Source organism: Euprymna scolopes, chromosome 35, assembly GCF_053919585.1.
Source record: "Euprymna scolopes isolate OS-2025 chromosome 35, ASM5391958v1, whole genome shotgun sequence".
NCBI classification, from domain to species: domain Eukaryota; kingdom Metazoa; phylum Mollusca; class Cephalopoda; order Sepiida; family Sepiolidae; genus Euprymna; species Euprymna scolopes.
In genome coordinates, this window is record NC_136516.1 from 80761180 (window position 1) to 80782891 (window position 21712).

The 21712-nt window shown below is 32.9% G+C and overlaps 1 protein-coding gene across 1 annotated transcript in view; it reads left to right on the forward strand.

Annotated features, from left to right (window-relative positions):
* The window catches only part of LOC145259957 (G2/mitotic-specific cyclin-B-like), a 23452-nt gene extending 11414 nt beyond the window's left edge, over positions 1 to 12038 (forward strand). The window contains exons 3-8 of the mRNA XM_080117934.1: positions 3308 to 3511; positions 4714 to 4872; positions 6124 to 6360; positions 7446 to 7586; positions 10664 to 10768; positions 11730 to 12038. Coding sequence (XP_079974060.1) covers positions 3308 to 3511; positions 4714 to 4872; positions 6124 to 6360; positions 7446 to 7586; positions 10664 to 10768; positions 11730 to 11825 — 942 coding nt within the window. The 3' untranslated portion in view covers positions 11826 to 12038. The remainder of the gene's footprint in view (positions 1 to 3307; positions 3512 to 4713; positions 4873 to 6123; positions 6361 to 7445; positions 7587 to 10663; positions 10769 to 11729) is intronic.
* The last annotated feature ends 9674 nt before the right edge of the window (positions 12039 to 21712 follow it).

A 21712-nucleotide genomic window follows, 5' to 3' on the forward strand; every position in this document is an offset into this window, starting at 1 on the left:
TGGATTCCAATTATGATAGCATTGCCAGGATAACTTATTGTTTGGAAAATGTTTTGTCAGCTAAGACGTGTACCAGGAATATTAACATAGCATTGATTGGTAGTTATATGGTTAAAGACTGAGATATATATATTACATGCACACAGTTGCTCAGGGGACCGATTTATTGAAGACAGTTAAAGAGTCAGTTGAGTGGCGAGCAGATACAACGCAAGATTTGAAACCAGGAGAGGTGCATCACAAATGAAACTTGCAAATGTGTCGATTGTTGTTCCTCAAATCACACTGCAGGTTTTGCAGAACTCTTAATCATAACAAACCAATGGAAGGGATGTTCCCCTACCCCGCTTTTGACTTTAACCCCCACCCTCAAAAGAATCCCAGCCCAAGCAGATTGCGACAAATTCTGTATATTGTTGAAGGTATGTTATGTGATAAATGTATACGCATCCATAACGAACATTACATAGATGATCACTAACAAAAACCCGATCTATAAATTATACACAAAACCTAACACTTGTTTTGGTCCTTAATCTAGTTTATATATAACACTATTTTCCAAAGACTAAATAGTATGCATGCATTTCTTTAATGAAAGATGTCTTCGTCCTTAAGTCAAAATGCCAACATTTCCATAGTTCAGCAAACCAAATATGTAGGGTTTATTCTTAACTGAACTTATAGGTCTATATACTATATTTAAGACGAATGCATTAAAAGCTGAAATCCTTAATAAAACTTTGAAGTTGACAGTAAAATAGTCTTTTCTATATAAAGAGCATTGATATGAGATTATGGCACTGATTTTATAGGACCGCTTGTTTTATCTTGAGACAACCGATACAAAATTAAGAACTAAGCTATGAACTCCACTCTGATACAGGAAATCTTTTACCCCCCCCCCCTGCTCACTCTGAAAAGATGTCTAAGTTTTAACCTTTGTAAATCCTGTCGTACTTCCCTGAAGATAAACATTAAAGTTAGCTTTCAAATCCTGAGTAAATATCCTACCATGAATGTTGACCAAACTAAAAATAAGCGTCTTGCTGAAACGAGAACTAGAGATACGAGGTGCCTTCAGTAAGTTTCCAGACTTTTTGTACATACAATTAAATTTGTAGACTTGTGAAAATTTAGTATGTTTAAGCTAGTCATCCTATGAAATAACTGACGAATTTGATTTTGGTTCAAATGAATATCTATAACAGGAATCGGAATAAAAATAAAGCCTGATTGCCACAGCTGGTGAATTTCAAAAATACAATCTATACGTGAGGACACAATGATATGCAATAAAATTCTGTTTTTAACTTGGAAAATGCCACAAACGTATGAATGCTGCGGATTGCTTTTGGAGCATCTTGCCTAAATCGAGCATCAGTGTTTGAGTGGCATAAGAGATGCAAGGAAGGCAAGGAGTCTGATGGAGGAGTAAGGAAACGGGACACGAGTTGATCGTCCAAATAATTTCATAGATAAGGACTGTTGGGTGTCTAGATGCTGTACAGTTGGATGCCAGTGTGTGAACTCTACACACAATTATTCAAGCAACTGAAGAGTTGAAGTTTGTCCCAAGAGTGCTTAGATGAGAAGATGGTCAAGCTGATTAATTCAGATCCTACAGTTTTAGTGACCTGCGATGGAAGCTGGATCTACTCTACTGCTATGACCCAAAGATGTTTCCAGTTGATCAATAGAAAACTTGCGACAGGATTTCAAATAAGATTCTGAAACATTCATTTAGAAACCAATTCTTAGCATGAAGATAAGGTGTTTTGTACTTTCACTTAACAATTTCAAAAAAGGATATCAAAACTTGAATTTAAGTAATACAAAAATTGTTTTTCATTAAAAAAAATTGTTTAATCTTAATTCCAATGGCTTCACCCGGCACCACTCTAAAACGCTTTTAAATGAGTTAAAACACGAATCACATATCTGTTAAAAGAATACCTTGTCTATAACATTTGAGTTTGTTTTACAATCGACGGAGGTATGAAAAAATGGTCAAAAACAAATGTTAAAGGCAAGATAATTTACTCTTCTACCTACTTCAATAAATTTTTATTCTATTAAAAACTGAGTGTTGAGCATTACATGGGAACAGGAAAAAATGACCGATGTCTCTTAAAATCTTTAGTCTCAACAAGTTCTTTAAAAAAGAACTACACAATAGTGGTAGACACTAGCAGTGTCAGAAATTTCGTGAAAATAGTGAATAATTCCACCCCATCTTTCCAAGCTTATAACTCCTCGAAAAATGTAATTCAAGCCCTAAATTTTTTTCAATTAAAGGACCAAGGTTTTATTAAAGTTTTTTTTTTTTTTTTTTTTTTAAAAGGTTTTAAACTTCGGACAGGTAAATTTCTAAAGGGATTTTTTTTTTTTTTTTTTTTTTTTTTTTTTTTTTTAAATTTGAATATATTATTTATTGACCTTTTCTCTTCAATTTGATATATAAAACTATTAAACATAAATTATTTACTTTTTAAGAGAAACTTGAAAATGTGTGACACTTACACAAATGGGGGGGGGGCGTGAATTTAAAAAAAAAGTTTGTCTAAAATATTATATTCGGTTTATTGGAAAGAACATAAAATTTCACATTGACCCTGAAAATATCGTAAAAATAGAATCAATAGAAAAATTTTGATAGATTTTTAAAGTTTAAAAATTAAAATATTGAGTTTGGAAAATTCATTACTGTCTTTAAAAAAAAAAAAAAAAAAGAATTTCTATTACTTTTAAAACAACTGTAATAGTTTATTTTGGAAGTATAATCCATAAAGAAAATAAATAACCCGCTTTTAACAAATTATGAGACTTTTATATTTTATTCGCAGTTTCGTGTTAGGGGTGTCAAAAATTCTGATACTGCTACTAGACACCTACCTGATAATTGTCATGGCATTTTAAAGCCGTTAAAAATGAAACTTATGCTAATTAGTTTAATGTACTTGGAAACCATTTTAATCTCTACAAAATTTCCTTTTAATTTGATATGCTACAATATTGTAGAATTGTGCAATATTTGATAGGCTATAATTTAATTTCTTTGAATTGTATCCTGGTGGCCATTTTGGATTTCTCGGTTGCTATCTTGGGATTTTTCATGTGATGACAAATGATAATGTCTGAATACTTCATATGATAAAGCTTTACCTACAACTATCTGAACCTTCATGGTGTTAAATTAAATTTCATAAAGAACTGAAGATACAGCTTTTAGGTCTGTCGCTTTTTTTATGAAAAATTGAAAGTTCGCATTAATATTAGTCTTTATAAAAATTGAAATCTTTTCTAGGGAAATGCTTTAAAAGCTACAGATCTTGAAAATAAATCTACCAAAGTGGTCCATAGTCCAATGGAAATATCTCCAGTAGAAGATATCTGTACCCCTCGTATTAACATGGGTAACGTCTTTGACATTGATGCTGAGGATGCTGATAACCCCCAGTTGGCTTCTGAATATGTCAATGAAATTTATGCCTACCTAAGAGACCTTGAGGTAAGTAAAATGAGCTACATGTAATGAAATTTGCTCGTTGACATTTTAAAATTCTTTTAATGAATATCAAATAATTGAAACTATTTTCGGACTTTTATCATAATCTTTTTTTTATAGTTGTATAAAAATTGTTTCAAATGCAAATATTTTCTTTGTGACATTATCCTATTTTTCCATTTGTGCTATTTTCATTTCCAGGAGTCCTTTGTGCTATTAAATCTTAGTTTTACTGGTAGTTCAAAATTGAATATTGATCCTTTTAGCATTGGCAATGGCAAATTTAGGTTTTAAAACTAAGAATCGTTTTTGGAATTAGGTATTAAGCTCAAATTATTGATTCAGATACCCCAAGAACTTTTTCTAATTGTCCAACACAAAATTTGGTAGAATGAACATTGAACCTGAATGTATAGCCTGACTAGACAACGGTACATCTTGATGTTTTTATAGGTTTGATGTTTTTGGACATCTGTTTAATGTCTAATTTTTAGATGTAGTTTAAAATATCCATTAAAATCTCCAACCTATTTAACTGGTTGGTTGTTTGATTTATATGGAGTTTTTTATTTAAATTCTTATTGGTATGGAAATTGATATTTTTATGCTTGAACATAAGCTTTTTGACGGGTGTCAGATTATTTTTTATAACCATAAGTTTTAATGTTTATTCTCCAGAATTCTTCCTAATAAACAAAAATACAGAATCTTTACATGTGTCTGAATGAAAATATATTCCAATAATCATGTAAATTGATCAAGTAATCTTAACTAAAGAATCAAGGGCTCGTGTTGCATCTTGAAACAAGGCAGATAATTTCACTATGCAAACTTGTAAGATCAGCCTTGTAATTTCCACAACTTCCAATGAATTTCTTAATTGTCAAACGATTTTTCTGTAAAAAACAAAACTTAGATGAATTTGCATGATTTTGGAATATGTCCCATGGCAGGTATGTGCTTTATAGATTTTCCTGTATTTTTGAGGAATTCTGGACAACTATCAAAGTTTCATATTTGTTTACGTTTTTGAAACGAGTTTAGCATTGGTGTAACAGGAATCTGCACAAAAGTAAAATTCCTTGTCATAAATCAACGGTTCTGCTACTTAGAATTATTTTTGGTTCTCTTTTTAACTTTGAACTTCTTTTGGTGAGGGAACCTGGCACGAGAACAAACTTAAACCTTCAACTTTCTCTCTTCAGAAAACTTACAGTGTACGGCCAAATTACTTGAACGGGCAGGAAATAACTGGCAAAATGCGTGCCATTCTTATAGATTGGCTTTGTCAAGTGCATCACAGATTTCGTCTCCTTCAAGAGACTCTTTTTCTGACGGTTTCCATTATTGACAGATTTTTACAGGTTTGTTATGAAAACTTTTTGAAAAACTTGTTTGGCAAAGAAAACTACTTTCCTCCTACAAAATCAAACACATTTAAATACATATTTGAAGATCTAAAGAACTTGAAGCATTAGTACTTGATGCTTCTGAATTTTTGTGTCATAGTGAAATTAAAAAAAATTGTGTATAAGAAAAATGGATTTTTATAAATTGTAGGCTTGTTCCTTTTTACTTAAAGTAAAGAATGAATTACTTGTTCTACAGAACTTTGGATTGATTGAAAATGTTAATTATTTTTAGTTTAAAGCCATCTTTTCTAACTTTTGGTAAGTACTTATTTCAGCATGACACCTAAGTACATCAAAGTGTTAATAGTTTTCAAATTTAATAAAAGTACTAAAATTTTAACACAAGCAAACCATCCACTTTTCAGATTTTTCAGAAATCTGGTTTTCTACCTTTTGTAGGTCACTGGAAGAGCTATCTGGTCTTGACCGAGAGCCATAAAACTAAATAGATGTTAAATAAGTTGAGAGGGGGGGGGGTAAATGCTGAATAAAATTAACCCTGCCAGATACCAGTAATTTCTGAAAATGCTATATACTGAGTGACCACTAAACTAGTATTTTTCCGACCACATTTTTGTGTTGTCAGGTAGTTAAAAATAGCTACCCAATCGCTGCTTAGCCTTGATTTTAATGCAAGCCTAACGTTCTGCAAATGGCTTCCTGTGTTTTGGTGGTAGATGAAAGGTAAAGAATTAACCCGTTAAAATTTTTTCACAATCTTTGCCAGGCACGGCAAATTAGGTTCAGTAGCTCAGCTTAAGTCTGGTCGGAGCTAAGGATGCCTTCAAAGCACTAAAACTGTTCCTCCCACTCACCCCTTTTAAGAGATGAGAATAGTTAAATGATACTGTCAGTTTTTAAATGTTAATTGTTGATGATACAAATAGCTATCCCCCCCCCCCCTCCAAGATGAATCTAAATTTAGCCTTTTTCCAGGGTTATGCCGAGTTAAAGCAAATACATTATTAGGAGTTGGTGTATTTACTTTTTTTTTTTTTTTTTTTTTTTTTATGTGCATAGACAACTGCCCTCTTTTTCTATAATGGATAACATCATAGAAACTTTCAAGAAACAAAACTAAAACTATTTTCCTAATTTGAAGAATGGATATTTCTGATTAACGTTGAGTAAATAGTGTTTATCTCAATATTTTACTTAAAAAAAATTTTTTGCCCATGGGTTAAGTTTAAAACTTTCTTTTAGGTAAATCCTGTTGGCCGAAGCAAACTGCAGTTGGTTGGTGTGACTGCCATGTTAATCGCTTCAAAGTATGAAGAAATGTATGCACCAGAAGTATCCGATTTTGTATACATTACAGACAATGCTTACACCCGGATGGACATAAGACAAATGGAAATCATTATCTTGAAAGCTTTAGATTTTAGGATTGGAAAACCTTTATGCTTGCACTTTTTACGAAGGAATTCCAAAGCTGGACAGGTAAGCATTTTTTTTTTTTTTTTTTTACCCATAAGTTAGTGATATTTGAAATCTCTTACAGTCTAAGTACTTCTGTCATTTTTTCCTACTTTTCTTGAATGCTTTTTCCCATTTCTGATTCTCTGGAAATCTTGCCATGAAGTAAAAGGCCTTATAATTCATAAACTAATGGAAGGGTGGTGTTGCAATATTTTTGATATTTGATGGGGGTAGTGATTCCTGAAAGCTGGGAGATTCTACTATAAATGCTGCCGATAGGAACTGGTGGTTCAAATTACACCACGTTCTGCTATGAGCCAATCAGAAACCAGAAATGCTCCGAAGAAATTAATACCTCTTAGTATTCCACATTTTTTTCGTATCTGCATGAGAAGGGTCTTTTGCTCTTTGCCTGCAAAATTATAAAGCCCAGAAAATTCTCTATCTCCAGGACTTGTATAGAATAACTATCCATCACTTTTCTGAAATTAAACATGGCTTCTAATTCAAGAGATGGGTTGTCTTAAATGACTTCCCATCTCTTTGCACTGATGGGAATTGTTTTTAAGCTGACTTTTTGTGCTGCCTTCTTTCCACTTGCACAATTTTTTCTTTTTATTTATTGGAATTCATTGAGAATTTATTGCAGACTATTATCCTCATCTTTTAGTTAGTTGGTGAGACAACTATGGAAGGCAGTAATTGCTGAGGATGCAGTTAGGAGAGTAGCAATTCTTATCCTGTCACGATTACCACCTGACGAAGACCAGCGGAATAGTTGGCTGAAACGTGAAACCACTAAAAATGAGAATAGTCTGCAATTAAATAAATTAATCTATCCCACCTGGGTATAATTTGAATTCCATTCTCCAAACATTGACTTTCTTCCAATTTGTGAGAATCATTGGTTCTTGCATAGTTTTCCTTGTATCAAAAGCAATAAAAATCTGTACCTGTGACACTATTAAATCCTGTAAATTATACAGATTGTAAGAGGATAATTCTGGACAAGAACCTGAAGGAATATGTACAGTGGTCTCTCGCCAGTCAATACAAACAATTTTAAATTATGAAAATTCTAATTTCTCTTTACTCTTCTGTTTCAGGTTGATGGTACCACGCATACTCTTGCTAAATATTTAATGGAGCTGACCATCAATGAATACGATATGGTTCATTATCATCCGTCCTTGATTGCTGCTGCCGCTTTGTGCCTCTCTATTCACCTTCTCTACAATGGTGACTGGGTGAGTTGTAAAAATCTCTTATGGTCGATTCTATAAATTGACTAAATTGGCTCATACTAATACAAGTTAGAAAAGCATTCCATCCAAAGCATGAAATAAAATGTTTTGACTATAGGCTTCAAAAATAAAGGTACAAGATTCAATTTGAAATTTATCTTCAAAGTGCACTTTTATAAATTTTACAAAGGTATAAAAATTTAAATTAAATCAAAATTACCTTGGATTTATTTTATGTAATGTACATTCTGTTGCACTTTTTTAAAATCATTGAAAATTTTATATCTATATCAATTGCTAAATGAAAGATGTTTTTAAATTGCAACAAAATGTACATTTCATAAAATAAATCCAAGGTAATTTTATTTTTATACTTTACTTTGTAAAAATTATAAAAGTGCAGTTTGAAGATAAATAAATTTCAAATTGAATCTTGTACCTTTTATTTTTAAAGCCTATAGTGAAAACATTGTTTAACAATTTTCATGCCTTGGATGAAATGCTTTTCTAACTAATGTTTTTATATTTTAAAACTCTTTCTATTTCAGTTTGTATTTCTCGCATCACAACTCATTTTTGCAACCCCCTCTTTGTAATACAGATCTGAATGAGAAAATCTGAATTAACAAACTTTAAAATAATTTTTAGATTAATTTTTTTCTTTCAGAATAGAAAAATCTTTAAAATTTAATAAGGAACATTTCATATAGGTTTCATTAACAAATATTCAGTACACAACGGAAAATAAATGAAAATTTCAAAAGGACTGTATAACTGGTTATGGTCAATAGTAGTCCTCGCCAGCAAGTTAAAACATTTTGTGTTCTGCTCTTTTGTGCGAGAACTCATCTTTTAAAATGGTAGAATGCAGAATTAATGAAATAAACCTCAAATTTTCAGTGATCTAACACCTTCAGAATTAGAATATTTGCTCTTGGTTCTACCTTGTATTTACCAGAAAAATTAAGTTTAAATGGTTTAAAAATTTCACTGGAACAATATACAAATTCTAATTTTCTGGTGAATACATGCCACAAGGTAGGATGAAGAAAAAAACACAAATAGAACTTATTTCTGAAGATGTTATATCAAATTTGATTAACAGGTTTATCTTAACCCCCCCCCCCCCACAGTTTTACTGCCTCTCTAAAATTAGATTAAGTGTAAACTATACTTACATATGTAATGTGACCATTCTTTAAATGTCGTTGCATTTCAAATCTCTTGGACCCACGTGATCTGGTACCATCGCAACAAAACAAATCTGACTATGCACTTCAAAAATTTTCATTTTGTGTCAATGAAAAGCATTGCATTTTCCAAGATAATGCATTTTTATCTTTCAAGTCTTTTTGCTCATGGTTTATGACGCTCTGTCATAACTTTCTCAGTCTTTCTTTACGTGACCCTAACCAGCGCTTTCTCACCCTCAACTTCCTACATTCATTTTCCTTGGTATGCAATTTGCTTCTCTTCTCTACCATGTAGTGTATTTATCCTTTTCTTGTGACTCAAGTTTGTGCACACTTGCTAATTGGCATGTGCTTTTTTAATGGCTGCTGCAATATTTTAGCTACTCGGCTCTTTCAGCTGCTGATTTTCTCCTGTTAGAGGGTGTGATCTGTAATATATATATTACATGTGAACTTGCTCGTCTAATTTCAGATAAATCTAACATTAAATTATGCTAGTGTCAGCAGCATTGTTGCTGCTTTCCTAGCCATTGTCATGATGGGATTATGACAACATATTTTCATTGTTTTGACTTTCGAGTATGTATCCATTGATATCTTGTACGCTTCTATAAAGGCTCTCGGTTGATGAACTGTGTTGGGTATGTAATTAAGTCAAAACAATGAATGAATATGCTGTTGCCATAGCCCTAGTCATGATGCAAGATATTCCTAAAATTGAACTTATAAATCTCGCTTGCTACATACTAGATTAACTATTCAGTTATAAACTTGTTTCCATGGCTTATACAAATCTTATTTGTTCGGGCATCTGTTCACCACTTAGTATTCCCCTCCATGAAGTTGACAGTAAAGTCCTTGATAATTGTAGTCCAAATCTTTCCTGAGTGGCCAATGCCAAACGATCTGTCAACATTAATGACACAGGCTGTTTATCCACCCACCGATTTGCTTGACACAACTAAGCTAGTAGCAATGTTTCTTGAATAGTGCTATCTGAAAATGGAATTTAGAGGGATTTGTGAAGAACAGTTGCAGACATGCTATGTTTACCTCTGTATGGCATATCCAACAAAGTAGGACTCCCTATATGATCAGTCATTGCCTGTCCTGGACTTTAAAAGGGCAACACTAGCTGGCATGCAATTTTTTTTGGTTCACTGATTTAGCCGGGTTTGGACCTTAGAATTCACCCTTATCTGTTTGTTCCCAAAATTCTCAAATGAGTGATTTCAGATTTTAGTGATAAAAATATGGAGGTGTGAAACCTTGATTGTACATAATTCAATCCTAGGTAACATTGGATCTCCCTGCTAGTTAAATAACTTGATTAAATTTAAAATGATTTTGACTAAATTTATGAAATTATTGTAAAGTTTGCAGAAGTTCCAATAGGATTTTTAACTCTTTATTGAGTTTGATGGGTCACTGTATTTTTTCTAGCCAAGACTAAAATAGAAATTTCTAGAAATTAGATGAATTTCATAAAATTCATCTAATTTCTCACGCAAGTACTTCACTATTGTATTAATACAAAATGAGTCGACAAGCCTGTTCCTATTTATCACTAAAATTAAGCATCGTTGAGCCTGGTCAGTACTAAAGTGGGTGACCATTTGGAAATACCAGGTGCTGTACGTGCTCTCTGCATCCTGAATTTCTCCTTGCCACTTGAATCGAGCAGTGAGGACTCATGAAGGCAGTGGTTAGAATTGAGCAGCCCATGCTTCACAATTTAGTGCATGATAATTTCTCCAGGATCAGATTCTCATTCTGATTGGATGTTCAGTATAAAATGAAATAATTGCTTCAATTTAAAACCTGCAACTCTCGTCACACTATGAAAAAGTTTGCCTTTATCTTATGGATTGAATTTCTTTTGTCCAGAATGACACGCTGTCTTATTACAGTACATATACATTAACGGATCTTACAGAAACGATGAAGAAGCTTGCCAAACTTGTAATCAAATCTGAAACCAGTAAACTTACCGTGAGTAAAGTTTTTTTTTTTTTTTTTTTTTTACACACACACACACACACACACACACACACACACACACACACACACACACACACACACACACACACACACACACACACACACACACACACACACACACACACACACACACACACACACACACACACACACACACACACACACACACACACACACACACACACACACACACACACACACACACACACACACACACACACACACACACACACACACACACACACACACACACACACACACACACACACACACACACACACACACACACACACACACACACACACACACACACACACACACACACACACACACACACACACACACACACACACACACACACACACACACACACACACACACACACACACACACACACACACACACACACACACACACACACACACACACACACACACACACACACACACACACACACACACACACACACACACACACACACACACACACACACACACACACACACACACACACACACACACACACACACACACACAGTGTGTTTACGGAACAGAATTGGCTGCAAAATTGTTTGAAAATTTAGTTTTATTATAAAAACGTGTTAATTCCTTTTGGCTATCTGTTTCTGTACTGGAAATGTAATGAAAGCACATTTCTGTACTTTAAAAATGTGAAATTATAAGTTCAATACAGGCAGTACAAAATTGACTTTGCCCTAAGCAATTTGTCTATTTTCTAATGTAAAGTGCACTTTTTTTTTTCTTTAGTTATAAAAAAAAAAAAAAAAATGGTGAAAAACTCTAGTGGATTGGTCTTGTCCTGGATACCTATTTAAAATGTAGAAAAATCCCAATTTGTATTAGCCTCACCATTTAACCTCCATACAACTTGAAACTGATTACTATTATCCTTTGCATCAGATCTTCAATTTTATATTTAATTTTATTTTCAGGCTGTTCGGATCAAATACCAGAGTTCCAAATTCAACAAAATAAGCAGTATACCAGAGCTGAAAGGAGAACAAATTAGGGCGCTCATCTCATCCTAATGTCCCCCCCCCCCCCTATATTTGTATTCAAAGACTTTTGTCTGTGATCTTGCTTGTGCATGACCCTTGTGACATTTTTTTTTTCTCCCAACCTCTCGCTGAAGAACCGGTTTTAACCAGATTCTTACAGCAGCCTTGTGGCTGAAGTTTCGACCACCGATTACTTTTAATTTTGTATATTTCTGAATTTTGTAAATAATCCATAAAAATGAATCTCTTGTCTGTCTTTTCTTACTAGACCATTAAATGTGAGCCCCTCCCCTCTTTCCAGGGTGGGGGTAAAAATTCTTATCCAGAATTCAACCCAATTTTAAAAAATACAGAAATCCTTGTACATAATCCAAAAATCACAATTTAATAAGTTATTTTTAACTAAGCGAATCAAATTTTGTGAGAATGCAAGAAGGGAGTTTGGCATTGCCATTTAAAAAAACAAAAAACAAAACAAGGATAAACTCCAATTCAAATGAGTTTAGCCTTTTAATGCCACTGGTTTCACATTAATAGATTTTTTTTTCAAAAACTTAAACCTGATCCATGCGATTTTTGAATACCTCTTTATTCTATGACGGATATGTACATCATGGATTTTTCTGTATTTAAGTTGAACTTGACTTCCAAAACTTTTAAACTGTAAATTTTTCAAGTTTTTCTTTTTGTGATCTAAACTTTCTACTTTTGTAGTAAATTCTTTTAGCTAAAATTTTTGAATCTAACTTTCATTAGTAAATACATGCACAAGATCCTTAATCTCGCATTTTAACTTTCTATGCAAAAAGTGGCTTTTTAAGTGTATAAAGAATCTATTTTTGTGCGGAAATAAAATTTTTAATTTGTATATAAATTTACTTAATTCCATTGTTCCTAATTAAATCTGGGAAATATGTTTGTACAAATTTTATATTTGAAGTTATTTAGTGAAGCATCAAGATTTCTGAAAATATTGTGAGGAGCGTCTGTGTCCTCTTTGATCATCTCATGGCTGAGAAAAACTTTCATAACCGAGAGAATTAAATTGCCGGTATTTAATCCGGACCTTAAATGTGGGAACTGGATGGAAAACCTTTAAACACCCCTTGTCAAACTTGCAAATTTCTAATGGGATTCTAATTTCTATCTGCTTGTCATTCAGTCAACTTTGACTGCAAGAAAGTCTAGAGTAATTCCAAATTCTATTCTTGGTATTGCCATAGTTGAACCATCCAGCTCCAGAAGACTCTTAAAATTTATTTACTTTGCATGTATATTATGCCACAGGTCCTTTCCAATTTTTTTTAACTGGTGTTAAGCACAGGTTTTCTGTTAGGTGTATGTACCATGCAACTTTTTTTTTTTTTTTTTTTTTTTTTTCAGCAATTATCAATTAGACACTAATTTAGCAGATAATCCCAAGAAAAAGCAAAATGTCAATATTCAGACTTTTTAAAAAGGATGCTCAGTTTTTAATTACATTCTAGTAAATCTATTCATATTTGAAATGCTCTAGAATTTTTTTTCCAAAAATTTGACTTAGGAAATTTTTTTTTCTTTGTCAGATTTCACAAACATGAAAAAAAAAAAAAAAATTCAAAATTAGCCAGTGTTTTTTCGCATCTGATGTTTGCTTCTATACATGGCCTCAACATGAAACCATTTCCTTTCTCCTGATCCCAATGTATTTTAGTTTCTTTTTAATACGAGACCAGTATGCCTCAATATTGTTAGTGCAAACACCAGTGATGGGATCAAAAAAATATTTGGTAATGGTTCTGTGCACAGATCTCATTTACTGATCTGGATAAATAATTCAGCCAGGAGCAATACGTTCTAAAATAACATTCTAATGTTGTGGTGGAGTGATCAGATTTATTGCAAAAAGCCCTTTTCGTCTTGCTCATATGACCCATATTTTGTGAGTCTATCAAACTATCCAGGTCCGCTTAACATTTTCTGGTAATGTACCATTTTGCTGGTACACACATCTCTGCAATATTAGTACCATTCGGGCCCAGATATGTGTAGTATCTCTTCTGATGCTATACTTAGCCTTTTGTTTCCTCATTCAGTGGAGAAAGTGACCGAGACAATTTCTATTTGTTTCTATCCGGGGTGCCCCTTTCTTGGGAGCTGGATTTTCCCCAATATTAAAAACTGACCTTGTGTCTAACTGTCCCTGTGGGGAGGCAAGTAAACAGGAATATTCATACCATTGAATAGCGCATTAATGCATAATTCTGTTCAAGTTTGCCGAACACGTCACATGTAGTTCAAACATTACTTTTAACTGGACTGATAATGTAAGACTGAAGTTTGCAAAAGGTCTTTCTCCTTTAAAGAAAGTATTTGGGTTTGTTTTACTATACACGTTTGAAAAAGTTGTCAAAACAAATATAGTACAAATGTTATCAAAAGCAAGATAAGTTACTTTTCTACCTAAATGGACAAGTTTTTAGTATTTTTATTTTTAAAATGCTTAATCAGTTCGAAAATCAGTGCTTGTCTTCAAATATGCCGATAATGTAGCAAGCTTGCTGTAGGATACTTTAAGCTTGGTAGTTCAAACTAAAAACTATACAAAATACTGTTAGAAACAAATGTCATGTTAACAGTTTCTAACAGTATTTTGTATATTTTAGTTGGGACTCATTTTCCCAAACATTCTAGAGACCTTGCCACCATTTGTCTTTCAAATATATCTATGAACATTGCATGATTTTGAACCAAATATTTTACATTAAATAAAAACATTAATAACTTATTCAGTTAAGTAGAAAAGTAGTTTATCTTGTCTTTGATAACATTTGTTTTGACATTTTCAAATGTGTATATAGTAAAACAAACTCTACAATTTTCTTGCAATTGTAGAATTTCCAGTAAACTTTATCTATTTTTAATTTTGCATATGACTGAACGGACATAGCATGCCCACATGAACACAACTTGTTTTGTGCAATCTAATGTTTCGATTGTAAAGCTGAATCCTTAATTTTTTTTTTTTTTTTTTTTTCTTTTTCAATAAAAGCAGTCTTCGGCTTTCTGAAGTAACCATCATAATTCGCAATTACTTATTCAAAGGTTTCGTCATGTACACGTCGAGTAGGGAGGAACACCCGCTTCAAAAATTGAAACATTTCTTTTTACACCAACCGTTCATTTTTTTTTTTTTTTTTTTTTTTTTTTTTTTTTACAACTAAAATGTTAATTTTCCCAAAAATTAACAAAACTCCAACATGACTGGCTTGCTGAGCGTTTCCAATATGGAAGATCAATTTACTAAAACTGAGCACCCCTTCTAAATGTCTAATGACTTTTTTATGTATAATCTGGTAGATAAGTGTCCAATAGATGATAATCTGCTGAAAAATTTCAATAAAAGGGGGGGGGGCATTGTACTTGTCTGCCGTCAGTTAATCTAAAAACTTTTTAGATCATAAAAAGGTGAATATAAGTTTATATCGTGTCCTTAACGCTAAAAATCACTTTGGATATCCTTGACAAAATATTGTAAAGAATATGAATCTTGGAGTTTGAACAACAAAAGCAATAAGCCAGATTCCTTATCTAAACTGGTTGAAACAATATTAGCCTCAATTGTCCGGGTATCTAAATCACCTGCTCAATAGCAGTCTTTCAAAGATGAGATTTTAGCCTTCATATTTTTTTAAATTTTTTTCTCATTAGATCTTAAGTTGATGTTTAAAGAATAAGATGAGATATTTAACGAATCCATTTTCAATAAGTTATGAAACTTTCTGCGGTACAAAATCCTGAGGAAACTATGAACCAGCAACCCATTGATGTACTGCTAGAATGGGCAGACTTTGTTACAGTGGAACACAGAAAAAACAATGAAAATATGGAAGGTTATATTGTACATATCCATTTTGGACTAGAGATCTCCAAAAAAAAAAGATCCACTTTGATCAAGTATTTATTTTATGCATTTATTTTTCTTACGTTTTTATGACAGCACGTTGAATCCGGCCATTATTGAATTTTTTGAATATGCCACAGGGAGATAACTCAATTTAAAGTGCCAACACTCTCTCCCCATCTTTAATCCTAGCTTTTCCTAAAAATAATTGGCGTCCGACTCCACTTCAGATATTCTTCGGACCTCCAAGCCACATAAAGCTAAAACTTTCTTGACTGTGACGGGTCCATTGCCATCTGACACTTTAGAACTGTCTGAATCTTCTGCCAAAGGGTTGGTTAAGTGTCCTAAAAACCAGTCACTGGAGGCTTCACTATTACATAGATGCTGCATTTGTGCCCCCCCCCCCCTTACCTGAAAAACAAATGTGTATGATGCACATACCATGAAGAAAATATCGTATAGCAAAAATCATGTAAATTGATAGTATTTTCAAATAAGTCAAATTTTATGGCTAAACTACAATCACTTTTGTGATGCTGAATGAACAGATAACTCCAAATCAAGCTTTTGTAAGATTTTAGAAAGCGTATGGGAGAAGCATTGTGAAAATTCATTTGTTTAAAGTTTTTCTCTATAAAACTATAACGCCTTAATCAATTTACATGATTTTTTTTTTTTTATATACATTTCTTTCTCTAATGGGAGTATACATGAAATTTTTCTTCACCCACTCTCTTCCCTTTCTCCGGAGTTCTGGACAAATGCCCAGATTTGTTTGAATATTAATCTTTTATCCAAAAGTAGTCTAAAAACGACTTGCTAAGTTAACAATCTGTAAAGATTGTTAATAATTTTAAACTTTATTTGTGGACTATTATTTATCCTCATCAGTTTTGCAACATTTCATCTATTCCTCTGGTCTTCCATCAGGTGGTAAACCCTGATGGGATAAAAATGCTGAGTTTCTTAACTGCATCCTCAGTAATCATAGTTCTCACCACGTTTTTGGCCAACTAAACCTGTCCTGCTTTGGGTAAGATTGAAACTGCTATGTTCAGATGGTCAACCAGAGGCTTAGTTGGCCAAAAAAAAGTGGGGAGAACTATGATTACTGAGGATGTAGTTAAGACTCGGCATTCCCATCCTGTCGCAGTTTACCACCTGCCAGAGGAATAGTTTTCGGAGTTGTGCTCCGGAGATGAGAATAATAGTCTGCAAATATAATTTTTTTTTTTTTTTTTTTTTTTTCCTAAATCACAACTTTGCTTATTAGAACTGCTTTCATCTTTTATTTTCATTCTTTGACTAATATAACCAACTATAGGTGCATTTTAGAACTTTGACTTTATGGCATTTTGGGCTGAACATTGTTTTTTTCCCATGTTCCATTCTGTAAGGTGTGACATGTAATAGTGCTGATTGGAATCCTTTGGATTGTTGGAAACCTGTCGGTTACTCTTGATTATTGTAAGAATTGAACTGTCAATTTAGAACTAATTTTTAATAAATGCCTTTAACCATTATGCCATGGGTTCATGTGGTTGCCAGTCCTACATAACCTTCTAGTTGCTGAAGGTTGAACAGTCTGAGGTCAAGTAAAAGTTTGAATAATCCAAATTACCAATCCTTACCCCAAACTCCAAAACTTACTAACCTGCATAAAAAAAACTGGTTACATTTGTTGGTTCATGTAACCAGTTCTGTGTTCTTTGATTCTGATTCATGTCATCTTGATAAACTGACAAGCTGTATTTGATGTTTTCAACTAAATAAAAAATGAAAATTTTCTCCATGTTTTAGCTTGATTCCAGTGGCATAAATATTTTTTTTGATAAAAACAAAAATTACAAATCTTGGTGACAGACTTTTTTTCTCCCCCCCCCCTTATCCAGAAAAATATCAGATCAAAATTGATAAAATATTTATTCTGTTGAATTTCCATGGGTCCCAAGTCTTTTCATCAAGACTTGTGAAATAAAGCAGTTCTAAATAAAATAACATGAAAGCTAGTAACATTCCTGTTTTGAAAGAAATTGACAGTTAAAAAAAAAAAATTTAGGATGTGATTCATAAGCAGATTTAAGTTGAGTGTTTGAACTATGCTCATATTTTGATGAATGTAATCTCTGCTCTTCAGAACTCTAATCTATGGAATTTCAAACGGAAACCTTTTATTTAATCCAATCCCTCATTTCGTCAGCCCGGATTGAGTAACTTTCAAGTAATATACAGTTGTATTTTGAGTGTTGCCGGCACTGAGGATTGAACCCTCAACCTCTAGAAAATTTCAGTTGCAAGTTACTAAGTGCTTTAACCATTGGAGTTCGATTCGAAACTCCAGTTACCGCCAACCAAAATGTGAATCTTAAGAACAGTCCAAAGAATCCTTGAACCAAGCTCTTTAGTCTTATACCCCTTACTAACAAGTTACTGCAAAGTGAACCAAATCATGCTCCTAAAATTCATTACAAACATTCTGGTCCCATTTTCTGTCCTCCCTACTCAACCTAATGCGGTACTCCCCCCCCCTCCTCATAAAGTTTTTATAAATTAAATTATAAATGTACAGTAATTTAATTCCTATTACAATCTTTATTCTTTGGTGCTGTTAGTGTCAGCATTATTCACTAATATATATATCTCCTGGGACACAGGCACTGACAGTATAGCAACTTGCTAACCAACATTCTTATCCCCTCTTCCAATTGTCTACTAATAGTAGGCAACATATTCTTGAACCACTAACAGGAAAAACTTTTACCAGCTGTACTACTTATTTTTAACTTGATACAAATAAGTGATTTTTTTTAAGTGAAAGATTTACAAAATTTTCACTACAAAAATCTTTAATCTAAACCTCATGTCAGGATTCAACAGTTTCTTTCTCTACAAATCTACTATCAGACTATGGGGTACTGTTGTCATTTGTGCGAGTGAATCTGTCCCATTTGAAGATCCTTGATAAATTGCAGAAACATGTAATTGGATTAGCCCCCACACTTCTTCACTACGACCTCTCACAGACAATAGGCATCTCCTGTCTTTGCAATAATTAGCTTTCATTCTTGTTGGCTCCTTACATCAACTGGCATCATGACTTGTCTGGAGCGATTTCCATTAAAAAAAAAAAATTGCATCTACTGTATTGCCTTGCCTTATTTTTAGTGTCTCCTACCCATTTTAAAAAAAAAATTTCTGCAGGTAAACGTAGCTTTTTAATTGAAAAAAATTTCATCTTTTAATGTTGAAAGTACTTTTTTTTTCTTTTCTTTTCTAGAAAAAATCTTTTTATTCATTTTTTTTTTTTTTTTTTTAGTAATCTATTAGAGAACGGGATATTTCTATAAGATTGTCAGCTGTAGTAAAGTATGGCAAAGAGACGAAATGCAAGGAAGTTCTCGGAGTCGCTTTCTGCAATTTGTTTAATGATCAAGAGTTCTTCTGTAAGAGAATACAACCTTCTTTCTCTTTGCCTTCGTATGAAATCCTAAACTGGATCAAATATTTATTAATCCGAATTTATTTGTAATACATTTTTGTTAATTTAAAAATAAAATATACGGCAGGTCTTGATTATGTCTGTAGATTCATTTTGGTTTATGTATCGGTGATTCTATATAGGCGCTGTCTTATAGGTCCTCGCTGTCCAGAGGGAGACAACTCTTGTTTACTAAAAGATTTGTTCATTTTTCATTTCATTTAGGACGCGATATTTTTTTAAATTAAATCAAAACATCCCCCCCTCCAAAAAAAAAAAGCGGAGGATTTTTTTAACTAACAAAGTTGACAACATTAATAATACAAAATAGTCTTTACGCGACTTAAGAATCCAATCAAAATGCGACATTGGAAATGGAATCAGATGAAAAATTTTATTACAAGAGAAAAATGCAAGGATGAAGTGTGATAGTCAAGCTTAATCATGGAAAAGTAAAGGACCAGTTGTTAAAACTGAAAAGGACAAGATAGTCTAGTAAAAAAAAAAAAAAAAAAAAAAAAAAAAAAAATTTATAACTTAAAATATTGCAGCATTAAGAATTGATTGTTATAAATTTAAAAAAAAAAAAAAAATTAACACTAATATTTTAAGTTATAAATTTTTTTTTTTTACACTAGAATATCTTGTCCTTTTCTTTTCCAGTTTTAACTAGTTCTTTACTTTTCATGCTCGCATTTTTCTATTCTAATCCATGATTTTTCCAGGTTTCCAATAAATTCACTTCTTTATTTAATTTCAGTCTTATTTTATTTTTATTTTTTTTGCCCCCATCAACATAAAATACATATACGTAATATGTACAGCACTTGTCTGCTTCAATAAAATCCCCTCAATTATCTCCCTTTCATTGTTTCACTTGTCACTCTTTTCACAACAGAAGTGACTTGGTAGCAATACTAGTCACTGAAGCAACGTGGTTGCTATGAAAACCAGTCATAAAAAAACATTGCTCACTCCCCCCCCCCCACGATCTTGAACACATTTATTGAACGAAAATTGAGATTTTTCTTTTTCACAATATAGCTTAGGTGATCTATAAACTGTAATTGTTTGAAAAATGGGAGTGAAGCTTTAAAGCAGTTCTAAATGACTAAAACTGCCACTCGACCATCTACTCAAACACTGTGTTTGAATGATATTCACGCATGAAAATGGCAGATTCTAAGATGAATTTATGTACATTAGAGAAAATAATACAGTCGTCTGAGCAAATGGTAATTTATTGCCAAGAGAGACAGCTACTAGCCTTTGGGTGCAATACATGTTCATGGAAGTTTTCACTTCAGAAAAGAGCAAGTGAGTGATGGTTTCGCTTGAAGTGCATTAATTCTCAATGTGGGCGTCCTTGCATACCAGAACTTAATTTGGGATTTCCAATTTAAACTTGAGTATTATGGTCATCACAAATCTTCAGAAAGAATGTGGAATTGGGTTTGTGTATACGGTTATCAACTGGAGGAACTTCATTAAAGACATTTGTTAGGATTATTTCCTCAAGAATCCCTGGTATCCAGGGCATATTGTGGAACTCGATGAGTCTCTGTTTAACAGAAAGCACAACATCAGGAGACTGGTCAAACCACTCTATTTGGAGGATATGACATCACTGACAAGGAGAGTTTATTAGTGACTGTACCAAATCACAATGCTGAAACCACCTTCCTAAAATAAAATATATTCTGCCTGGGACCACACTTATCTGACAGTTAACCATAGTCTGAATTTTGTAGACTGTGACAAAGGTTACAACTAATGATGTTGAGGATATGGAAGGAGGCCAAACACTAAAACCAGAATGCGGAAAGAGCCGGGATCTTTGATTACATATCCAATTGATGTGGAGAGAAATTTGGGAGCAATCAGTTTATCTTTATATATTTTATTTTTAGGAATCCTTTGAAATGAGGCTTCATAAATGGTGTATTCATATTTTTTGCAGACTGTTATTCTCATCTTCATAGTTCTCACCACGTGATGAAACAACTATCAAAGGCAGTAATTACTAGGGATGCATTTACAAAATTCAGCATTCCTATCCTGTTGTAGTTAACCACCTCAAGAAGGCCAGAGGATGAGTTGGCCGAAACCTGTTGAAACAACAACTCTGAAGATGAGGATACCAATCTGCAAAAAAAAAAAAAAAAAAAAAAAAAAAAAAAAATACACCGTTTTTCTATCATAATGAATTCGCAGAAAGCTATGCGGTTGGAGAGCTTCCTTGCATTTCCTCTCTCTTTACCATACTTTACTGCAGCTGACAAAAATCTTATAGAAATATCCCGTTCTTTAATAGGTTCCTACCTCAAAAAAAAAAAAAAAAATGAAAAACATTGTTACAGTAAAAAAAATCTTTCAACTTTTCTGGAAAATAAAATCTAAAAGTTTCCCAACAAATTCATATTTTGTGTGGGGGTGGGGGAATTTCGACGTCAACTTGAAAACTAAACTAAAAGATAAACAGTATAAACTTAAAAAAAAAAACAATCACATATTTTTCTAATAATTCTTACAAGTTAAAACATATTCATTAAA